This window comes from Delphinus delphis, chromosome 6 (assembly GCF_949987515.2).
Source record: "Delphinus delphis chromosome 6, mDelDel1.2, whole genome shotgun sequence".
Taxonomy (NCBI): Eukaryota; Metazoa; Chordata; class Mammalia; order Artiodactyla; family Delphinidae; genus Delphinus; species Delphinus delphis.
This window is the reverse complement of record NC_082688.1, coordinates 37,074,038-37,096,663: the sequence shown is the minus strand read 5'-3', so window position 1 is coordinate 37,096,663 and position 22,626 is coordinate 37,074,038. Positions and strand designations below refer to the sequence as shown.

The 22,626-nt window shown below is 44.3% G+C and overlaps 1 protein-coding gene across 4 annotated transcripts in view; it reads left to right on the top strand.

Moving 5' to 3' along the window:
* UNC13B (unc-13 homolog B) overlaps nucleotides 1-22,626 on the top strand; it is a 224,937-nt gene that overhangs the window by 179,101 nt on the left and 23,210 nt on the right. For all 4 annotated transcript variants that reach the window (XM_060014566.1, XM_060014568.1, XM_060014565.1 and 1 more), the window contains 9 exons: nucleotides 8,295-8,341; nucleotides 10,711-10,789; nucleotides 12,985-13,059; nucleotides 13,553-13,772; nucleotides 16,242-16,469; nucleotides 17,102-17,243; nucleotides 19,198-19,367; nucleotides 19,819-19,934; nucleotides 20,280-20,443. In XM_060014566.1, coding sequence (XP_059870549.1) covers nucleotides 8,295-8,341; nucleotides 10,711-10,789; nucleotides 12,985-13,059; nucleotides 13,553-13,772; nucleotides 16,242-16,469; nucleotides 17,102-17,243; nucleotides 19,198-19,367; nucleotides 19,819-19,934; nucleotides 20,280-20,443 — 1,241 coding nt within the window. The remainder of the gene's footprint in view (nucleotides 1-8,294; nucleotides 8,342-10,710; nucleotides 10,790-12,984; nucleotides 13,060-13,552; nucleotides 13,773-16,241; nucleotides 16,470-17,101; nucleotides 17,244-19,197; nucleotides 19,368-19,818; nucleotides 19,935-20,279; nucleotides 20,444-22,626) is intronic.

Below are 22,626 nucleotides of genomic sequence, written 5' to 3'. Positions count from 1 at the left end.
ATGCCCACTTTCTGGAGAGTTTTTATCATAAGTGGGTGTTGAATTTTGGCAAAAGCTCTTTCTGCATCTATTGAGATGATCATATGGTTTTTATTCTTCAGTTTGTGAATATGGTGTATCACATTGATTGATTTGTGTATATTGAAGAATCCTTGCATCCCTGGGATAAATCCCACTTGATCATGGTGTATGATCCTTTTAATGGGTTGTTGGATTCTGTTTGCTAGTATTTTGTTGAGGATTTTTGCATCTATATTCATCAGTGATATTGGTCTGTAATTTTCTTTTTTTGTAGTGTCTTTGTCTGGTTTTGGTATCAGGGTATGGTGGCCTCACAGAATGAGTTTGGGAGTGTTCCTTCCTGTGCAATTTTTTGGAAGACTTTGAGAAGGATGGGTGTTAGCTCTTCTCTAAATGTGTGATAGAATTCACCCGTGAAGCCATCTAGTCCTGGACTTTTGTTTGTTGGAAGATTTTTAATCACAGTTTCAATTTCATTACTGGTGATTGGTCTGTTCATATTTTCTATTTCTTCCTGCTTCAGTCTTGGAAGGTTATACCTTTCTAAGAATTTGTCCATTTCTTCCAGGTTGTCCATTTTATTGGCATAGAGTTGCTTGTAGTAGTCTCTTAGGATGCTTTATATTTCTGCGGTGTCTGTTGTAACTTCTCCTTTTTCATTTCTAATTTTATTGATTTGAGTCCTCTCCCTCTTTTTCTCAATGAGTCTGTCTAAAGGTTTATCAATTTTGTTTATCTTCTCAAAGAACCAGCTTTTAGTTTTATTAATATTTGCTATTTTTTTCTTTGTTTCTGTTTCATTTATTTCTGCTCTGATCTTTATGATTTCTTTCCTCCTGCTAACTGGTTTTTGTTTGTTCTGCGTTCTCTAGTTCCTTTAGATGTAGGGTTAGATTTTTTATTTGAGATGTTTCTTGTTTCTTGAGGTAGGCTTGTATTGCTATAAACTTCCCTCTTAGAACTGCTTTTGCTGTATCCCATAGGTTTTGGATCATCGTGTTTTCATTGTCATTTGTCTCTAGGTATTTTTTGATTTCCTCTTTGATTTCTTCAATGATCTCTTGGTTATTTAGTAATGTATTGTTTAGCCTCTGTGTTTTTTTGTTTTTTAGGTTTTTTTCCCTGTAACTGATTTCTAATCTCATAGCGTTGTGGTCAGAAAAGATGCTTGATATGATTTCAGTTTTCTTAAATTTACTGAGGCTTGATTTGTGACCCAAGATGTGACCTATCCTGGAGAATGTTCCGTGCGCACTCAAGAAGAAAGTGTAGTCTGCTGTTTTTGGATGAAATGTCCTATAAATATCAATTAAATCTATCTGTTGTACTGTGTCATTTAAAGCTTGTGTTTCCTTATTAATTTTCTGTCTGTATGATCTGTCCATTGGTGTAAGTGAGATGTTAAAGTCCCCCACTATTATTGTGTTACTGTCGATTTCCTCATTTATAGCTGTTAGCAGTTGCCTTATGTATTGAGGTGCTCCTATGTTGGGTGCATATATATTTATAATTGTTATCTCTTCTTCTTGGATTAATCTCTTGATCATTATGTAGTGTCCTTCCTTGTCTCTTGTCACATTCTTTAAAGTCTATTTTATCTGATATGAGTATTGCTACTCCTGCTTTCTTTTGATTTCCATTTGCATGAAATATCTTTTTCCATTCCCTCGCTTTCAGTCTGTATGTGTCCCTAGGTCTGAAGTGGGTCTCTTGTAGAGAGCACATATATGGGTCTTGTTTTTGTATCCATTCAGCAAGCCTGTGTCTTTTGGTTGGAGCATTTAATCCATTAACGTTTAAGGTAATTATCGATATGTATGTTCCTATGACCATTTTCATAATTGTTTTGGTTTGTTTTTGTAGGTCCTTTTTTTCTCTTGTGTTTCCCACTTAGAGAAGTTCCTTTAGCATTTGTTGTAGAGCTGGTTTGGTGGTGCTGAATTCTCTTACCTTTTGCTTGTCTGTAAAGCTTTGGATTTCTCCATCGAATCAGAATGAGGTCCTTGCTGGGTCAAGTAATCTTGGTTATAGGTTCTTCCCTTTCATCACTTTAAATATGTCATACCACTCCCTTCTGGCTTGTAGAGTTTCTGCTGAGAAATCAGCTGTTAACCTTCTGGGAGTTCCGTTGTATGCTATTTGTCGTTTTTCCCTTGGCACTTTCAATAATTTTTCTTTGTCTTTAATTTTTGCCAATTTGATTACTATGTGTCTCGGCGTGTTTCTCCTTAGATTTATTCTGTATGGGACTCTCTGCTTTTCCTAGACTTGGGCAGCTATTTCCTTTCCCATGTTAGGGATGTTTTCGACTATAATCTTTTCAAATATTTTCTCTGGTCCTTTCTCTCTCTCTTCTCCTTCTGGGACCCCTATAATGCGAATGTTGTTGTGTTTAATGTTGTCCCAGAGGTCTCCTAAGCTGTCTTCATTTCTTTTCATTCTTTTCTCTTTATTCTGTTCTGCAGCAGTGAATTGCACCATTCTGTCTTCCAGGTCACTTATCCGTTCTTCTGCCTCAGTTATTCCGCTATTGATTCCTTCTAGTGTAGTTTTCATTTCAGTTATTGTATTGTTCATCTCTGTTTGTTTGTTCTTTAATTCTTCTAGGTCTTTGTTAAACTTCTTGCATCTTCTCTATCTTTGCCTCCATTCGTTTTCGGAGGTCCTGGATCATCTTCACTATCATTATTCTGAATTCTTTTTCTGGAAGGTTGCCTCTCTCCACTTCATTTAGTTGTTTTTCTGGGGTTTATCTTGTTCCTTCATCTGGTACATAGCCCTCTGCCTTTTCATCTTGTCTATCTTTCTGTGAATGTAGTTTTTGTTCCACAGGCTGCAGGATTGTAGTTCTTGCTTCTGCTCTCTGCCTTCTGGTGGATGAGGCTATCTAAAAAGCTTGTGCACGTTTCCTGATGGGAGGGAAGACACATGTTCTTAGAAAGGCTTTTGTTCTCTAAGTCCTGAAAGTTCAAGTTCCTTTTACTACAGAAAAACGCTAGATGTGCTAAACCCTCAGACTACAAAGGTGTGATAATATAGTATATGTAATTATTGCTCTCAAGAAATTCACAGTGTATAAAGGGAGATGTTTATACAGACAATTAACAATGAAACATACTAACAACATACTATCATAGAAGTGTGCAGCACAAAAGCATGGGTACCATGTATACCTAGTAGAGAAGCATCTAATTCTGTTTTTGAGAGGAAGGCAGATAAATTTTCATAGAGGCATTAATATTTGAGCTAAGTCTTTTTTTGTTATTAATACCATATCAATTTGCAGTTTTACAGGAACCAAGATTCATGTTCCTTAGGTGCTAATGTACTTTTATGTTGCACGCACATAGACGCACACACAGTTTAATCAGTAATTTTTCACCTATAGATTTTTCTTAAAAAAACAAAAAATTCCTGTGTGGCACAAAGATCTGTCCAAATTAATCTAAACACAGCAGTAACAAAACAAAGAGCTAAGTGTGGAGGCTTCCAGTGCAGAAAAAGGTCCTTTGGAGGGGAAGCCCAAAAAGATGATCAATACACTGACTTCCTGGGAGGGCAAAGGATGGGGATGGAGAATGCATTCCCTACTCTGACATGAAATCAGTTAAACATTTCAAAAGGAAAGGGGGCTAAGAAAATAAGAAAGTGGAATAAGGCAAGGGTACCTTTTACCCATCTAAATTCCTAAGTAATTTCCTCAACAAAGTAGAAAGAAAACTTTCTTCCACTACCTTCTACAGAGCTGCACTGCTTTGGGACTGTCAAAGATTGTAGCCTTTAAAGTCACCAGTGCATATTCCCTCTGGATTATCATGACTATGAGTTACAAGTTGAAGGAACTCACAGATGATTTTCTTTCAAGTTTACTGAATTTTCATGTTGGAAAGGGAGGAAGACACTTAGAAGTCTCAAATGGGGATCAAAGATTACCAAACGTCCTCCATCTGATGTCAACGTGAACTGTTTTGTTGTCTTTTAATTGTGCATGGAGCCCGTCAACACAATTTGGCCCTGCCTGGTCACCCTTACCTAAAGCTTCTTGGAAAACACTCTCAAAAGGGGCACCCTGCACCACGGTAGAGGTGCCAAGACATTTTATGTGCCTGAAAATGAAAGGAATCCTCAAACAACACACACCCAATAAGCTAGCCTCCAAGTTAAAGCTCCATATGAACCACAGAATGCACTTCCCTACACTAATCTGTGGTCTCTTAACCACAGACACAGTCTCCTCTCAAGCCAGCTCAGCTTTGGTCCTCGGGGTAAAACGATGAGCACAAGTTAAAGATGTACCATATGAAGGAGGAAGTTGTAGGGAAAAGAGAAAAAGGCCTTTGTGTTTCTGTAGTTCACCTCTTGAGACTATTTCCCCACCCACGGACTGAGACAGGATTACAATAACTCAGTAACTGAGGAGCCCATATGCAGATTAATTTTGTTTTGAGCTAAGTCTTAAGAATCAGTCTGAGCTCACCCAATAGATGCAAGAGGCCAGGTCATGGAGAGCCTTGACGGCCTTGTCAATAGATTGAATTTTCTTCTTTAGACATTATGGGGAACTCTGGGAAGAACAGAAGGACACAATCGAAGTAACTTTGACATGATGTGTACAATGTATTGATAAATTTAAGATAGTGGAGGAAGAGAGAATCCTTTCCAATTTGAGTCACAGGGTCAGTTAAAGTGTTCCTTGCCTAGTTTTCTTTTTCAAAGGGAATAGAGTGCTCTAAGGAAGTAGGGAATAGATGTAGAAGAGACATGTCTGCTTTCCAGGAAGTGTCTTTTTTATCTCACCCACTTTTCTGAAGCTGCACTGTTTTGGAGAATTCCTGTTCCTGAATTCATTCTTCTGTCAAGTCAGGTGACCCATTAGGTCATCAGAAGTAGCTTGAAAAATCAGGAACTTATGAGTTAGTTTCCATGATTCTCCCTTCTACTTGTTATGTAATATCAGTGGGTCTTTAAAAAGGATGAGGAAAAAAGAAAAGGGGAGCTGATGGGCCCAGGTAAGTGGACTTTCCTTAGAGAAGGAAGCCTTCGTGAAGCACGTGTGGCCTAGAAGGCAGTGTAGTCTCTGACGAATAGGAAAGGAGTAATCTCTGGTCTTTATTCTTCCTCTCCTGTGGCTTGCTTGGGTCCTTCTGGAAGTGTCAGTTTCCTTTGGTGTATTGTTCTGGATTTGGTAGATAGTCAAGCCTGGGACTGCAGTCATGGTTTTATTGTCCAGATCATGGTGACTTGTGAAAGGGCAGTGGCCTGTTGGTGCCTCCAAATCTATGGCCATTGAGCATCCTGGTCCTGGCCTTAATTCTAGGCCTTAACTTGGCCTAACTTAACTTAGGCTCTGGGAAAGCCAGGGCTTGTTGGGCAAACACGTGGCCAAGACTGTATTACAAAATGGAAAGAGCTCAGCTACCAGGCCTTTGGGGTTTGCGGACTTATCCCAGATTCAGAGTGAACTCATGGAGCTTCTGAGGAAGGAACCCACTCTGTGTTCAGTCAGTTCAGATAGCCTGTTGGAGTGACCCTTGGTAACAAACAAAGCTGGTCTTGTGGCCCTGACCCTGCACGCAGACCACTTTGGAAAGGGGGGAAAGGGTGACTGAAATTCTCAGGTAGACTTTGTCCTTTGGTTTTTGTAGCCAAATCTGGATTCTCAACTGAAAAGCAGGGGCCAGCAAATACAGGAGGTAAGGATTCTGGGAGCTGGACTCTGTGAACTACCCAGTTGTTCAGAGGACATCTCCCTCTTCTCCATGTTCCATGAGGTTTAGCTGACTTACAACTGAATCTACTAACCTCTCTGCCCTTTTTTTCTGCTCTTTCTCTCCTTGCAGAAGGAAAGCGAGGAGCCCTTCAGGTTGTGCTCTGGCCCTTTAGGGCCCTTTTTGTTGTCAATTCTCTCCTCTCCCTCCTGAGCACAGTGTGTGTGTGTGTGTGTGTGTGTGTGTGTGTGTGTGTGTGTACGCACGTGTGCTTATGATCTGTGCCTCGTGAGCTTTGGCTCATGCAGCTAGTCTGTTTTTCCTGAAAGCAGTTTGTGTGCATGCTCCATGCTTGTGTGTGCTCCTGCAGACATCCCTGGAGCAGTGTGAGAATGTATGTGCCAGCATGGTGCACATTCAATGTAGCATGTGTGTGCTTATACCTGTGCTCAGTTTGACTCCCCCAGATACTGATTGCCTTCCTCTTTTCCTACTTTGCACAGTGTGTGTCCGTTTTCTACTTATTGCTGCAGATTGGCATATGCTGTAAACCCTTGCTGAGCCCAGCATGCATTCACATTTTGTATTTGAGAGCAGGAGCTTCTGTAGGCTTTTTGTACCTCTTGCCTAGGGCCGAAATGTGTGCTTCTGAGCAGGCTTCCTAGCCTCTCTGTGAGCACAAGCTTCTGTAGACCTGTGATGTGGTTTCCCCATGCCATGTGAATGCATGGTATACTAACGCTCTGTGCCTCCAAGCACTGGTTCCTGAAGACAGTAAGGGTTTCTTTTGCCAGTGATTCGGGCCCTAGTGAATACTGAATCTCCCCCAGATGGGTGTGTGCACATGTTCTGTAGCTCTGTGTGCAGGATCTGTGCTCACCTATGCTTCCTCAGGTGCAAGTGGTGTCTATGAATGTACCTCCTATAGGCACTTTGTCTAGACCTCCTCTCATTCCCCCGGCCCTCCTTCTGTGCCCTGCGTGTGCATGCTCTATGCTGTGTCTGCAGGCTTCTGCAGACCCATTGTCCCCTCTAAGCACAGGAAATGTGTATGATCTGAGCCTGTGAACTCTGGCTGCCAAAGGCTTTTTGTGACTTTGTTTCCTTAAGCCCAGTGGTTTCTGGCAAACATCTAATTCTAGGTAGGAAATAAAGATCTGCTCAGTGCGGTGACTGTTTCCAAAGGGAGGATAAGTTCTGGTTGGTAGGATCTGGGGATTTAGGGATGGGCTACCCCTCACAAGAAGCTTAGGAGACTTGATTCAACCACTTCTGGCTGCCTTTTGGGCCTGGCCCTCCCTCTACCACATCATCCCACTCAGAACCAGGGCAGCAGGCAGAAGCAGCGAAATGTGGTCATGAAGGGCTATAGGCAGTAGACAGATAGGCTTGATTAGAGTACAGGCGACCTGAGAAGGGTCTTACTGAAAAGGGTCTTAAATCCGAAGTTCATCTGAAGCCTGATGCTGATCCAGCGTCATTCTTACCCACTTTTACATCACTCATTAACCTTTCCTACCTCTCCTTTTTGTACTCTCGCCTCATTTTGTCTGTAACTTCTCCCATCTTTAGCCCTCCCAAAACTTCGCCCCTGTCCAGACCTTAACAGCTTACTTCTGCCTCCCTTGTTCTGGAGCTCATTTGCTCAGGATAGTTAGCTGGACCCAGGTCTCAGGAGGCAGGGAAGTTGTTGGGAGTGGAGGGGTACAAGGAGGGATGGGAAGCCCCAGACCCACTAGCTCTAGGTCTGTTGAGCCTAAACAGCATGGACCATTGGTTCTCTGGAGAGCCCTGGCAGCTTTGGAACTCTCTCTGTACACTGCTTGAAGGATTTGCTTTGGGTCTCTTTACAGAAACCTTTAAAACGTGTTTTCTAACTGTTCCTTCCTTGAGTTATTTGGTGCCTCAATTTTCAACTTCTTGTAGAGCTCATAAAATTCAACAGAGTGATAATCTGAGTATCTAATCTGTCCTGGGTTCTCTTGTTAAATAGAGCTTATCAAATGTAGACTGTACTCAGTGTCAGTGAGTTAGAGCTTCAAGGAACCTAGGCCAAGTCAAATCACAAGATGAGATAGGAATCCAGAAAGACCAGGTCTGACGCTGGGGCAGCCAACAGAACTTAGGAATATAGCTGGAAGAAGACTGGCCTCCATGTGAAATTGTCCTTTTGCTTTAGTGAGGCGTGGAAGCCTGCATGGACCCTTCTCCTGGCTTTGGCTTACTATTATATATACCAGTGGGTTGTGTGAGGGGCTGAAAGTTCTGGCAGCTCTCACATTCCCAGTGGACCTTAGTCCTGGGATCTCTGTGAGCTTGGCCTTATATCCTCCCTATTCACTGGGGAGAAGGGAGGTGAAGTACCACTCATTTCAGCAGCCTGCTTGTTGCCCTGGCTGATCATGGAATTGGCTTACACATCAGGCTGGTTATGTCACCACGTGGTGTATGTGACCTACACTGCTCTGAGCTTCCTACTTTATTGCTCACTGCTTGACCAAAGAAATATGGCAATCTCCCATCTCTCCCAGGATCTAACTTTTTTTCCTCTCTCTCTCTTTAAAGATTGCAGATGATGGTGATACCTCTTTGCCCCAGTGGCTCCCAGAAGGGTAAGTGTTGTACCACAAGGTTTCTGTGGATCTTATGCAGTCTGTTATGCTGCTTCTAGTTTTTCCCCTGGGAAGCAGGAGAAACAGCTTCATCAGCTGGATTCTGGGGAAGGAAGAGATTCCACTGTAGAGATTGCTTGGTTCTCTGGGGCAGAAGACAGAAGTCTGCAGACTGATTCCTCAGAGACAGAAGAGAGAGCTTTGCAGGGGAGGGAACTTTGGGGCTCCCCTATCCTTACCTCTGGAATTTCTGATATATTGCATCATAGTGGTGATATACCCTTTATGTATGGGAATGAGGAAACTAGAAACACATCTGCGTTTAGAGACAGTTTCCTTCTATTCCACTGTTGATAGTGTTGCTGATTAGATTACTCCCTGGGCTCCATCGATCTTCAGCTGTTGTGAGTCATCTACTTATTCCATTCCACTGTAGTGAAGACGTAAGTAGCGTCCCGTAGGAGCTCTGTGTGTTCTGTCTGGGAGTTTCAGACCCATGTGATTGCACCAGAGAGGCATTTCAAACTGCTCGACTGCTGCCTATAACTCACTGACTGTGCTTGGGAGAGAAGAGCGTTCAAGTGCCTGCGCCACCCACACCGCCACATACACTCCTCAGGAGCTTGAGAACCTTCCTTCCCTCCTTGTCCCACACAGGCCTTCGGACATAGAAATGCTCAGTGGCTGCCTCCTCTTCCTTGTCACCAGGGATGAGAAAAGATTAGATCATAAAGTTCTCTACTGTATTTTTAAATGCTCCTTTTCCTTGTGATTTGTCTTTTTTATAGCAAGAGCTAAACATGTGAAAGAACCACCCTTCTTTTGTCAAAAGCTCACTTTTGTTGCAAAAAAAAACTTCTCGGCTTAAGGACTGCATTTTATAGTTTTCAGAATTAGCCAAAAACTTGTGGCGCCCGTTGCTTCTTCAACAGCCCTTCTTCAGGGCTTTAGCTTTTTTCTTCAAATGATTTTCAAATCCATACATGCCAGTGGAACATATCCAGGCTATTTTTAAATGGAGCCAGGCAGTGATTTTCTAAATGCCTCCCTGTTGCCTTCTTTCCCTTCCTTCAGCTTAGTCCTTGGAAGTTGTCACAACTTTCGATCTACCGTTGGTGTGGTAGTCTCATTGAGAACAAAGTTCACTGCCTGTATTCAGGAAGCTGGATTATTAGAAATCAGCATATCGGGTTGCCTGTTCCAATTCCTGGCCTTGACCCAATTTGTGGCTCCATTTTTGGCCTATATAGCTGGCAGTACACACTTACTCTTCTGTGACATTTCTCTTTTCAGACCAGCTGTGGTGTACAACCCAGCCACCCTGCTTTCCCCACCTCGTTGCTTTCATTAAAACCAAGTACATGAGTTATTTTAATTGAAGCTCAGAATAGCTTCCAAAAGGTCAGAGAGGTTTTATAGTTCATCCCCCTCATTTTATGGAAGTGACACCAGGACCCAAAGAGAGGAAGGAAGTTTGGCAGAGGACATGTAGTGAACTAGTAGAAGAGTTGGGGATGAAATCCAGGTTATCTCAAGGTGAGAAGGGTGTTCTTTTGGGGAAATTCTCTATATTTTTATTGCATATTGTTATGGAGGAACAGACAAAGAGCAACAAAATTAGTAAGTATAGAAAAGGTATAAAAGTTTTAGAGATCTCAAGTTTCTCCAGCTGTAATTTTTTCCTGGTCCCTGTTGATGTGACCATAGGGCTAGGCCAGACTCTGAGTCACTTTGCTGTTTCCTGCTTAAATGGTCTTTTTTCCCCCAAATGATCTTTTGGAAGTCTCTCATCTGCTTCCCCTGCCTCCATTTGATTATGCAGGCTCCTCTTTCCGTGGAGACCCTTTTTCTTCAGGAGGCTTGGATAGACAGAACTGGTGACTCTTTTACTCAGGTTGGAGAAGGTCTCCTTCTACATGTTATTGTTTGTCAGTCTTGCTCACCTAGGCAGCAGCTCTTCTGTAGAGCTATTCCTGTGGGCTCTGTTCTAGCGCAGATCAGGAAAGACTTATCTTTAGTCTGGCCTGAGTGTAAGGAGGAGCTATCTTAACCACCAATTCCCACCTTGCTTTATGGAGCACAAGGGCCTTCACATAAACAAAGGAGCCTTGGACTGGCACAGTGGGATAAAAGAGCTCTCAATCCTTGGCTAAAACCTCAGAAGGAGACACTGAGAGCAGATTCCATTGTTTGTCATCCCATGGCTTTATTTCACTCACTTTCTGTCCTCCTTACCCCTCTTAAAGGCACACGGTGGAGGTCAGTTCATCTTCCTCTGAGGAGAAGATGATCAAGGAGGATGGAACATTGAACCTGCCAGTAACTCAAGGTGAGACTAAAGGTACTGATATGTTTTCTTCTCTCCTCAGGCCAGCTGGAGGACTCTATGGCATTGACAGCATGCCAGATCTACGCAGAAAGAAGCCACTGCCACTTGTCAGCGATCTGGTGAGTAAGGACTCTTGTGAAGGCTTAGGCTGTAGCCTTGGGATATCCCCCACTGGGACTTGGCCAGCTTTCAGGACTGGAAGTGGGGCCTTTAGTGACAAGTGTTAGTCTGACGATCAATCATTTAAAGCTTTACTGAGACTTAGTGATGGCTTCAGTAGGACCTTACATTACCTCACTCCCTTGTCAGAGCCCCAGGTTCTTCATTAGCTGAAGCTCCTACTAGAACATTTATAGCTTGGACCCTCAAAGCTGGGCTCCAGGGTCATCTTCTAGTTATCCATCTCCTCTAGGTATCTCTATAGCCTTCTGTGATGACCTGTAATGGAAACTTCCTCTGGTCCTGAACTAGATAATTGAGATTCGTGTGTGATGGGCATGACAAATGTGACTCCTTCTTGGAGGTCAAGTGAAGTCTCCCAAGGCATAGGTTTTCTAGACTATCTCTGTACCCTTGTGTCTAGCACTGGGAGGTAGTGATAACAATTTGTGGAATTGAATTGAAACAGGCTTAGGAGTTAAAGCTGATCTCAGACCTCCAGCATGACCAGAAGCTCCTATCTGGGCTCATACCTCCTAAGGCAGAATCAGCTCAAGGAATTTTCTGTAGTTTAGTGAGTAGTGGGGGGTAGAGTGGTACCCAGGTCATCTCAGAGTCCCAGAGCCAGATATTCAGTAAGACTTGAACCCTTTTTCTTATTACCATTTTCTACTCCTATTTTCTTCTTTTTTTCTCCCTGTTCAGTCTATTTTGTTTTTTCTATCCACTCCTTTTTTGATTTTTCCTCCATACTGTGCTCTTTTTTCTCCACCAGTTTCTCCCTACTTAATTGACTGAGTAGAAGTATCCTCTGCCATTTTCTCTTCATCATTTCTTTCTTTCCTTCTTCTTCCCCCTGCTATTTGTATATCTTTCCCTCTTTCTTCTTTTCTAATGCACCTCTTTTCCCACCAACTCTTCATCAAGCTGGTTGGATGAAGATAAATTCGGATGTCATCTCTTCTTTATTACGTCTTTCATTGTCTTTCATCTCCTCTTTTTTCTCTTCTTCCTTTCTTTTCTTCCTACTTTTTCTCGTCTTCTCCCTCCTTGCTCACCAGCTGTTTTTTGTTTAACTGATTGGATAGCAGTATCTCATTCACTTCTTGTTTCCCCTCCTCTGTCTTTTAACCTTGCCCATATTTCGCACTATGGCATAACTCGCCTTCTAGGCCTTGGGCCCTGGTCAGCTGTCTGGGTTGAAGACAGTTTTTAGTTGATAGAGGCAGAGGGGGTTGGGACATGTTTCCTACTTTGGACTATAGGGAAGAAACCTCTCAGTTGTCTCTGAAAGCTTTCATGCCCTTGTGGGGCTTTAACATCATGTTGTTCCTTTCTCTGCTCTCCTCTGCACAGGCTATGGTAAGTGTCTCCAGAGCCCCTTTCTATGCTTTATAAGAGTCCATATCCCAAGCACCTGGGCACATCCCAACTGTTCTGCCCGCTTAGGCTGATACAGTGACTTCTGTCTGCCTGTGTCCCCTGCTTTAGGGAAACTATGTGCCTCTCCAGGGGCTGTCCCTGAAGCTTGGGCTTGGCAGATTCATGGGCCTCTCCATATAAGAGCCTGGCTAGCAGGACATCATAGCTGTCACATTTAACCCCCTACCCTGCTTGATTTCAGTGAGGCTACATTGCCCCTTTCACTCTCAAGTGCCCTGCTCATTTGGGCTTTTGGCCTCCACAGCTTCCTGGGGTTGTGTGGGCAGGGGGTGATACCAGAGAATAGAGGATATAGTATAGAATCATAGTTCCCAGTGATGGTTCTTGACTGTGACTCTGTCAGAGTTGTGTGTCTATCCTATTCTTCATGACCTGTTTTCGGACTGTAATTCTAATCTTTTCATTTTCCTTTGCCTTCCTTTAAACAAGGAGTTTCTGTGGGGTCAGATACCTAAAAACTCTTTGGATGATAGGTACCCTGAGAGAAGTGCTGTTCTGTCATTGTTAGAACAGTCCCTTAGGGCCTTGGATTTGGATATTAACCTCAGGTTCTTATTACCTATTATCCATGGCAATCCCCTGTGAATGACAGTAAAAATAGAGAGAACATAGTGAGTTATCATCAAATAGCTTTGGTCACTGAAACTCCCTCCCCAGGGCTTTGCCTAGCCCTTGGTAGTAGCCAGGGCTGACAGCAAGTCTTCTCTCACAGTCATTGGTCCAGTCCCGGAAGGCAGGAATTACTTCTGCAATGGCTACACGCACCTCTCTCAAGGATGAAGAGCTGGTAAGTGACCCATGGGCTTTCAAGAGTCCACTGGCCTATGGTCCAGTGAACATCTCTGTAGCCAAACTTACCGGGAATTCAAAAGTGTTGGGCACACTCTGTTAATGAAACAGATAGCATCAAGTTTTCTACACTGCTCCCCGAGGCAAGGGTCCAGACCAGGAGTAAACCTTAATCTCACGTTGGAGTATGTGACCACCAATGTCAGGGTTTTATGGTAAGCCTAGTTCCCTTTGTTTCTCTAAAAAAGCCTGAATACTGGGACAAGGCTCAGGCCCAGCGTTCAGGTCAGACCTATCTTGGATGACCAGGAGCACATGATGTGGAGGGCTTCTTTCTGCCAGGCTGGGCTGTGGGCTGGGCCAAGCTAAAGCATCTCCTCAATTGCCGGAGGAGAAACCAGGGTCTTGAGAGCCCTGCAAGGGTCTTAGTCCTGGTATCTCCCAGCAGAGAACTGAAGTTGCTGGTGGGTGATGGGATATGTGTCTTTCAGAAATCCCATGTGTATAAGAAAACCCTGCAGGCCTTAATCTATCCCATCTCGTGCACCACACCCCACAACTTTGAGGTCTGGACGGCCACTACCCCAACCTACTGCTATGAGTGTGAAGGCCTGCTCTGGGGCATTGCCCGGCAGGGCATGCGCTGCAGCGAGTGTGGAGTCAAGTGTCACGAGAAGTGCCAGGACCTGCTCAATGCCGACTGCCTGCAGCGTGAGTCTCCCTGTGGGGTGATGGGTGGCAAACATGGGCAGCAGGGACTCTCCAAAAGAGTCTGGCAACAAAGAGCTAGGGTGGCCGGGACATCATCCCTCTATTCTACCTGATTCTGAAGTTCTTTCCTTTTTAGAGAAAGTAGGGTCCTAAGTCAAGAGACATTGCCATTCCAAATAACAGGTCTTGTAGCACTCTCTTAAGCACCTTTAGGAAAAATCCGTTGAGCTTTCTGTGGTCCTCTGATGGAGATAAAAATCCCTTCTAGGTTTCAGATGATCCCAGCGGCTATGCTTGAGTATTGTACACACTATGGTGGCCATATTGCCCAAATGACTAGAGCACGTTTAATCAGCCCAAGTGACTAGAGCATGTTTAAAACTAATGAGAAGAGAGAGTTCTGTGAGGTTCTAGGCCTCATAGAGGAACCTCCTGAGGTCTAGACCCTAGGACTCAGGGAAGCTGAAATTTATTCCTTGATTATAGTTGGAGCATTTAGACAACAGTGCCAAGAACAGAAGTTTCAAATGGATTAGGCAGAGATCCAGATGGAGAATGTGCCAGACTCCCATGGCCCTTGCTAAATATGTGACTTGTGCTGCCATCATAGAATGGGGAAAATAGGAGCAGGAAAAGCAACAATTCTCTGTCACAGGAGGTGGTAGCACTCTAAGTTCTTATCTCCTTGCTCCACTCCTGCTGGGCTTGCACTGCTGTAGCTAGACCCCAGGAAGAGCAGGGGTAGGGGATGTGGGATGTGGAAAAGTATTTTCTTGCCCCTCCAGGTCTTCAGATGTTACTCAGAGCCAAGCCATAGCAATGAAAACTTCAAGGATTGTGGTAGGAGAAAGGAAGGTTGCCTTTAGACTCACAAGCAGTTCATTGTCCCAAGGAAAGATATGTGACATAAAAGGGGCCCAGGAAGAAGCCTCAAGGAATTGTTGACTTAAAATGTCTTTCTTTGAAGAACGCTAGATTGGTGCCAGTGGCATGGCTATAGTAGACATGAAGAGACAGGCAGAACATAGCAGAAGTTGGGTGCTGGTGATGACTTTGCCCAAATCCATCATGAGGGGCGACAAGCACAGGTGCCAGCAGACCCCTGCTTTAATTGCAAGAACTAGCAACTGGCTGCATAGGCTGCTTGCTGGAAGCCTCTGAAATGGTGCTCTGTAGCCAGGGTGTCCATCTTCCCTTTAAGAGCCTTTCAGAGGTCCCAGTCCAGGTAAATAGCATTGCATGGGATATGCTAAATGGCAAGAGTAGAATGAAGCCCAGGTCATTTTTCATTTATCAGAAAATATCTTCTGACTAAGGCTTCTGTGAAGCACAGAGTGGAATTAAATGCCCTTCTGTAGGCTTCACTGGACAGAAAACTTGCTTTCCATTCTCCCAGGGTTAGGATGCAGATGTTGACTTTTGTCCTTTGCTCCAAGTTTTGTAGTTAAGGCCTAAGACTTTGGAGACTGGAGAGAGGTTAAGAGCCAGTCTGCAGGATCAATAAAGGAAGGATGGGTCCTCTGTCCTGAGAAGCCTGGTTGGTGAAATACACTGGAGGAGTCTTTGTTCTGCCATAATCCTTAGGACAGCAGAGGAAGCTTACTGACCTTTGAGATGAGCTGGCTGGGGTCATGGCTGGTGAAAAAGACCCTTGGCCTTGCCAGGGTAATAATGATGGTAACAATAATAGGGACTGTTTATTACTCAATAAATAAAGCATCTAGCCCAGTGCTAGATGGCAGGCACTGGGCTAGATGCTTTATATATGCTATCTAATATAATGCTTATTACAAATCCTGAGAGATAAGTGACATTTTCTTCTCTTAGAAGAAGCCTACTTACCCAGCAGGGAGTAGTGGAGTCAGGATTTGAACTCAAGTCTGTCTGATACCAAAGGCCATACTTTTCTCACCATACCACACTATTTTCTGAGATTAAAGACACTGGAGCTATGGGGCAGAACCCAGCTATGTGCTGTGACGAATTCTGAGATCTGTATCGTGGCTTGGCATTCGGATGAGATTGGTGGAGTTGTTGTGCCCATACACAACCCCTCCTTGATAACTGGGATACCCATTTTGATATTTTGGCCTTAGACTTGGAGGGTATCTCTCAACAAGCATGCAGATGGAAGAAAGACAAAGCCAAGTGCAGACTGAGCTACATATTTTGTTTTTATTTTTTGATGAAAAACTCAACATATATCTAAATAGAGAGAATAGAATAATACACCCCCATAACAATGATCAACTTTTTGCTACTCTTTGAGTTGCATTTTAAACTCCACTAGCTAGGCATTAAACTCTAGCGGGCCCCACAGAGATCAACTTTTCCCAGAGACATACCAGTGTCTTCCTAAGCTTTTCCCACGGCTCAGTGACCTCTCCCAGGCCCCATTCTTCAGCCTGATCCTTGGTCTGGTAGGTGGCCTGTTGGTTACCCTACTTTCTGTCTCTGGCCATTCTTCAGGGGCTGCAGAAAAGAGCTCTAAACATGGAGCGGAGGACCGGACACAGAACATTATCATGGCCATGAAGGACCGCATGAAGATCCGAGAGCGGAATAAGCCGGAGATCTTTGAAGTTATCCGGGATGTCTTCAATGTGAGCAAAGTTGCCCATGTGCAACAGATGAAAACAGTGAAGCAGAGTGTGCTGGATGGCACCTCCAAATGGTCGGCCAAGATTACCATAACTGGTGAGCAGGCCAGAGTTTGAGAGGACAGGAGGGCCTTGGCTATGGGGAGGAGCCTGGGGAAGAAGCATCCTGAGTGTGAGGGAATAGGGGCTGGGGAGAAGGAGCACAGAATGAAGGAAGAGGGAGGGCTTCATTATTCATCACTGCTCCTCTCCTAGACTCTGATGCCAGGGGGTGCTGGGAGAGGCAAGACTGGCACCTGCAAACAATATGAATGATAATACCAGGATTTGGTAACAGTCTGATGTTATAGACTTGGTTAACAGTTTGATATTATAAGAGCGGGGAGGGTGGGGGTAAGGGGACAGGCAGGAGATTAGTGAATAGTTAACCAGTGATTTACTAACTGGGTGGATATGGCTGAAGCAAGCATGTATCAGAACAGATAAGGACCTGTTGGGGTAAGTGGTCAGTTAGGGCTCTAGTGGGGAGGTAGGATTCTTGGGCTAGGCTTTGAGGGAAAGACTCATGGCTTAGGGCTAAGGATAGATGTGGAGGAGTGAGAAAATCTGCTCCTGTGCAAGGAGCAGATAGAGGCTGCTCTAAGATGGGAAATATGAGTCGTACTTTGGAGGGCTTATGACTTCTGGAGTGTACTCTGAAGCCTCCTTCTATGTGCATTTGGGTTGCAGTGGTGTGTGCCCAGGGCCTACAAGCCAAGGACAAGACAGGATCCAGTGACCCTTATGTGACTGTGCAAGTGGGCAAAACCAAGAAGCGTACCAAGACCATTTTTGGGAACCTGAATCCTGTCTGGGAGGAGAAGTTCCATTTGTAAGTCATAGTGGGCTTTGTCTTACCTGGGACTGTGTATGTTTTGGGAGCAGCATTAAATCTCATTGTTCTGGGCTTGGGCTCTAAGAGAGATGGGTCAGAGGCAGTGGAGAAAACCCATTTCTCACATGCTTCAATTGGGTAGCAGCTGTTCTTTCTCTGGGTTTCTTCTCATAGGCTATTGTATCAGGGTTACTGTACCCAAGCCCTGTCTTAACTAGGGCTATTAAAGGGGGCTTTGGACGTCACATACTGCTTTTTTTAGTGCTAGAAAGATTTTATTGTACTACTGCTGAGTGACAGAACCAGGGACTGCCCACCCAACTGTGTATCTTCCAGCCCTGCCATCCTGCCTAGGAAGGGTTAGGCTCTTCTAGGAAGTGGGGAGGGAACATCTTTGTCCTACAACTGGATAATTCTGGCTTGAAGATGGGAACCTGGGATTTGGAGAATTTTCCATTTTCCTTAAGGGCCCTGCTTTTCTTTCTGCCTCAGCTTCCACTCCCTACTACTTTATTCATTATCTCACTTTTTTATAGACTATTTCGTATGACAATGAGGGATGGTTGTTGAAAAATGGCAAGCTCTAGCCGAGGACTTGGACTAATGTCTGGTGAATCCAGATGCTTTGTCACACCCCCTAATGCCTAGGACCAGGACTTTGTGGGGTTTTTTTTTTTTTTTTTTTGCGGTACGCTGGCCTCTCACTGTTGTGGCCTCTCCCGTTGCGGAGCACAGGCTCCGGACGCGCAGGCTCAGCAGCCATGGCTCACGGGCCCAGCCGCTCAGCGGCATGTGGGATCTTCCCAGACCGGGGCACGAACCCGTGTCCCCTGCATCGGCAGGTGGACTCTCAACCACTGCGCCACCAGGGAAGCCCAGGACCAGGAATTTGAATCAGCCAAGCAGGCAGCTTATGTAGAGACCTTTTTCTGTTGGCTCCTTGGAAGGGGATTGGGGAAAGGGATTGGGGCCTATAAAATCAGTCTCTAATCCAGAGACAATAGTTACTGGGGGGAGCACTTGTTTTTCAAGAAGCTGAATGGTTCCTGCTTGAATATTACCTATGATTAATTCTAAATGAATTGGCTCTATAGTCAATTTTGCCCACTTTTATCATTTAGCAAGCAATTTGTATTCTGTATAAGACACTATACATGATGTTGTGTATCGAAAAATGTATAAGATCCCTGGCTTCAAGAGGCTGATTGATGATTTGTCTATTATTTTTCAGAAGACCAGTAGCTATACTATAATATTTTAATGGAATGTGCAAAGATATTTTGAGAACATAGGGTAAGGAGCAGGAGATTCTGCCAAGTACAACTTTTGGATAAGGCAACAGGGATCCAGAAAGCAACTGCTGGGGAAGAAGAGAGTGAGGGAGGAACCTGGGCAAACTACCTCCTCCAAAGCAAACACCATGGAGGAAATGATCATTCAAGTGGATATTAAAGAATGATAGAAATTCACCAAGCACATTCTTAGATAGATGGGGGTGTTAGGTAGAAAGCTAAAGCATATATGACCAGATGGACTTACCATGAACATTTAACACCTTTATGGACTTCATATAGGATTCTGGGGAGGCAACTAGCAGCTGCTTCCTAGGGCTCTGTGGCATCTGTCTGGCTGTTTTCTGTTGGTTTTGTTGGTACAGCTAGCTGATAGGAAATCAGAATTGTCCCTAATTACTCCTCCCCTCCTCGCTTTTGTCCCAGGGCAATAAGGACTGGATAATGGTATGTAGAAAGCTACCCAAGCTAAGGAATGAAGAGCCATTTGCTGGGATAGCCTGACTCACTTGGGACTTGAGTACCACTGTTCTTTGACTCCTTCTCTTCCTCTGCAGGGCCTCAAGTGCAGCTGATAGAGCTTTGGGAGGGAATTGGAAGTAATAAGAGTACGGGCTCCTGGGTCTCTTCATAACAGAGCCTTCCTAATTCTTTCACAGTGAGTGCCACAATTCTTCTGACCGCATTAAGGTACGTGTGTGGGATGAGGATGATGACATCAAGTCAAGAGTAAAGCAGCGGCTAAAGCGAGAGTCTGATGATTTCCTTGGCCAAACCATCATTGAGGTTCGAACACTGAGTGGCGAGATGGACGTCTGGTACAACTTGGGTGAGGAAGCAGGACCAGAGAAAGTTTCTGGAAAGGGAGAGCATGAATGGGGAACCTGGGGAAACTCCTATCTACCAAAATCACCACTCAGTCCCCAAAGCACACCTCTATACAGAGCCTTGCTTCTCTGCAGAGAACCGACCATGCATAGAGATGGGGGACAGAGGAGTGGGGGTGTCTGGAACTCACTCTGGCTGGACAGTTTCCAGATTTCAGAAGGTCTTTTTATCCTCATACTCAGCCCTAATGCCTTTAGTCCCTTGGGCACTTCTTGTCTCCCACCCAGCCAGTTCTGGGGTATTTGTGGACTATATGGTCACTGAAATTAATTCACCTATTAGGTGAACACTTGGGTCAGTGCCTCCTTTTCCTTGGGTTAAGCCAGGTTGGGGGCTGTCTATGCTGTCTGCAGTTGCATTGGTGTCAATATCCAGTCTTCTTTCCTTCCTAGAGAAGAGGACAGACAAATCAGCCGTCTCAGGGGCTATCCGACTACAAATCAATGTGGAGATCAAGGGGGAGGAGAAGGTAGCCCCGTATCACGTGCAGTATACATGTCTCCATGAGGTGAGCCAGCTCTTGGTAGATGGGATGCCAGAAAGCAGTGTTGGGAGGGGCCTTTGACAATAAGTAGGATTGCTAGATGGTTGAAGATCTGGAGCCTATTTTTATTTTGTTCTTGGCTCACTGTGCTACCCTGGACAGCCCATATAACAGTCCCAGCCTCAGTTCTCTTTCACTAATGTGAGAACAGCCTACTGGGGCCACAGGAGTTACTGAGCAATGACTTGAAGGACAGAATTTCTATAGAATCCTATTCACATTCCCCTGGTCTTTACCAGCAGGTTTTTTTTTCTCCAACATATATTTAACTCTTTAATATCAATATATATTTTACTCTGTCTTCTACAGAACCTCTTCCATTACCTCACAGACATTCAGGGCAGTGGAGGAGTCCACATCCCTGAGGCTCGAGGAGACGATGCATGGAAGGTGTACTTTGATGAGACTGCCCAAGAAATTGTGGATGAATTTGCCATGCGCTATGGCATCGAGTCCATATATCAGGCTATGACGTAAGGCTCCCCTGGGGCTCTAGGAAATGGCTGCTAACCTTTGGAGTAGCTAACAATGGAGGTACACTGACAGAGTGGATAGGTCTTCAGTGGGGTAGTATGCAGTGATTCATTGCTTTCCTCTCTGAGCTGGGTAGGGTGGATCTGTGCAAAGAGAGTATATGTATAAAAGGAGTGTGTTGCATTTCCCTGGTGGCACAGTGGTTGAGAGTCTGCCTGCCGATGCAGGGGACGCGAGTTCATGCCCCAGTCCGGGAAGATCCCACATGCCACGGAGTGGCTGGGCCCATGAGCCATGGCCGCTGAGCCTGCGCGTCCGGAGCCTGTGCTGTGCAACGGGAGAGGCCACAACAGTGAGAGGCCCACGTACCGCAAAAAAAAAAAAAAAAAAAAGAAGGAGTGTGTTTGTCAGTAACTCAGGGGGAAGGTATTAGTCTGTCTATCCCGGAGTTCACAGGTAGGAAGAGAAAAGGGCATGGGAGGGTATACAAGGACAGACTTGCCCAAACATCACAGGCCTGAGCAGACAGGGTATGTGTGCTCAGGTATATGTGTGTGACAGACAAGCTTTCATAAACTGGCCTGGGAGTCGGAAAAAGCACTGAACTGTAGGGAAAGCAGCTGTGCCTGCAGTTGACCAAGACTCCTATAAAAGAAATTCCCACCTACTATGAGAAGAGGTGTAGTCTGTGTATTGGAAAGGCTGCCATTAGAAGCAGCACTAGGAAGCTGCACAGGAAGCAGCACTAGGTAAGCAGAGGGTAGCTAGTGCCCTGGCTGTTCTTCATTTATTCTACAAACTTCTACTTAGTTCCTTCTATGTGTCACACGTTGTGCCACATGCTGAGAACACAAAGATGAATAAGGTGGGGTCTCTGTGCTTGGGGAACTCAGTCTAGCAGGAGAGACAGACCAGTAAACAAACAATTACAATATAATATAATAAGTGCTATAGTAGAAGTAATCACAGTGTATTATGAGAGCATCTAAATTTTAGGGGAGGGCTTTGAAGAAAGCTGTTGAAGAGTTGACACTTGAAATACAGAAAAGGAGGAAGGGTATTTCTGGTAGGGCATGTGCAGGGATGCTAAGATGCAACAGAGCATAGAATATTCAAAGAATTACAAGAAGTTTAGTTTAGATGGAAGAAACATGTCGAGGATTGAGGTTGGAGAATGGGCCCTCTGCCATTCTTACTCTGTTCACTCTCCCTGGATGAGCTCATTCAAGCCTATGACCTAGTCACTACTTCTGAGCTTAGGACTCCCAGATCTCTTTCTCCAGACCAGACCTTTTCCTGAGTTTCAGATCCATTTTCATTTGCTTCCTGGCTATTCTCATAGGCACTGCAAACTCAACATGACCAAAATCCAAATCAACATTATCTCCACCAAATCTGTTCTTCCTATATTCCCTATTTTAGTAAATGGAAGCATTTATTACACAGTTATCCAAACAGAAATTTAGGAGTCAGCCTAAACATTTCTTTCATACTACCACCATTCAATCAGTCTCTAAAACCTCTAGATTCTACTCCTAAATATGTTTTTAATCTATCAGTATTGCTATAGCTCAGTAATAATAATAATAATAATAACAGCAACAACAACAACTCCTATGTACCATTTCCTTATGTGCCAGGCACTGGTCTAAGTAATTTATGAATGTTAACTCATTTAATCCCCATATCATTATTATTCCCATTTTATAGATAAAATGACTGAAGCATGAAGAAGTTGAAGTAATTTATCCAAGGTCACTGAGCGCTGGAGCTGAGACTCAAACCCAAAGTCTGGCTCTAGGGTCTGTGCCCTTAACCATTTCTCTGTTCCATTTAGTGCTTCATTGCTTCTTTTCTGAGTGACTGCAGTAACTCTTCAATTGGTCTTTCTCTCTTAGTCTTATCTCTCTCCAAGTTTTCGTTTCTAATTTTTACCTTCAAAGTGACCTTTCTGAAAGACTAATCTGATCACAGTATGCCTTTGTTTAAAAACTTACTATAGCATCTAGGATAAACTCCTTTATTATCTGTTCTCTGTCTACTTCTCCTCTTGCATTTCGTAGTATTCCTCTATCAAACACCTGAACAGTAGCCATGAGTGAGGTTTCCCAAATGAATGACTCTCCATAAGTATATTTGTTTTGCAATACAGTTTCCCTTTGCCTGCACGCTTCTGCATTTG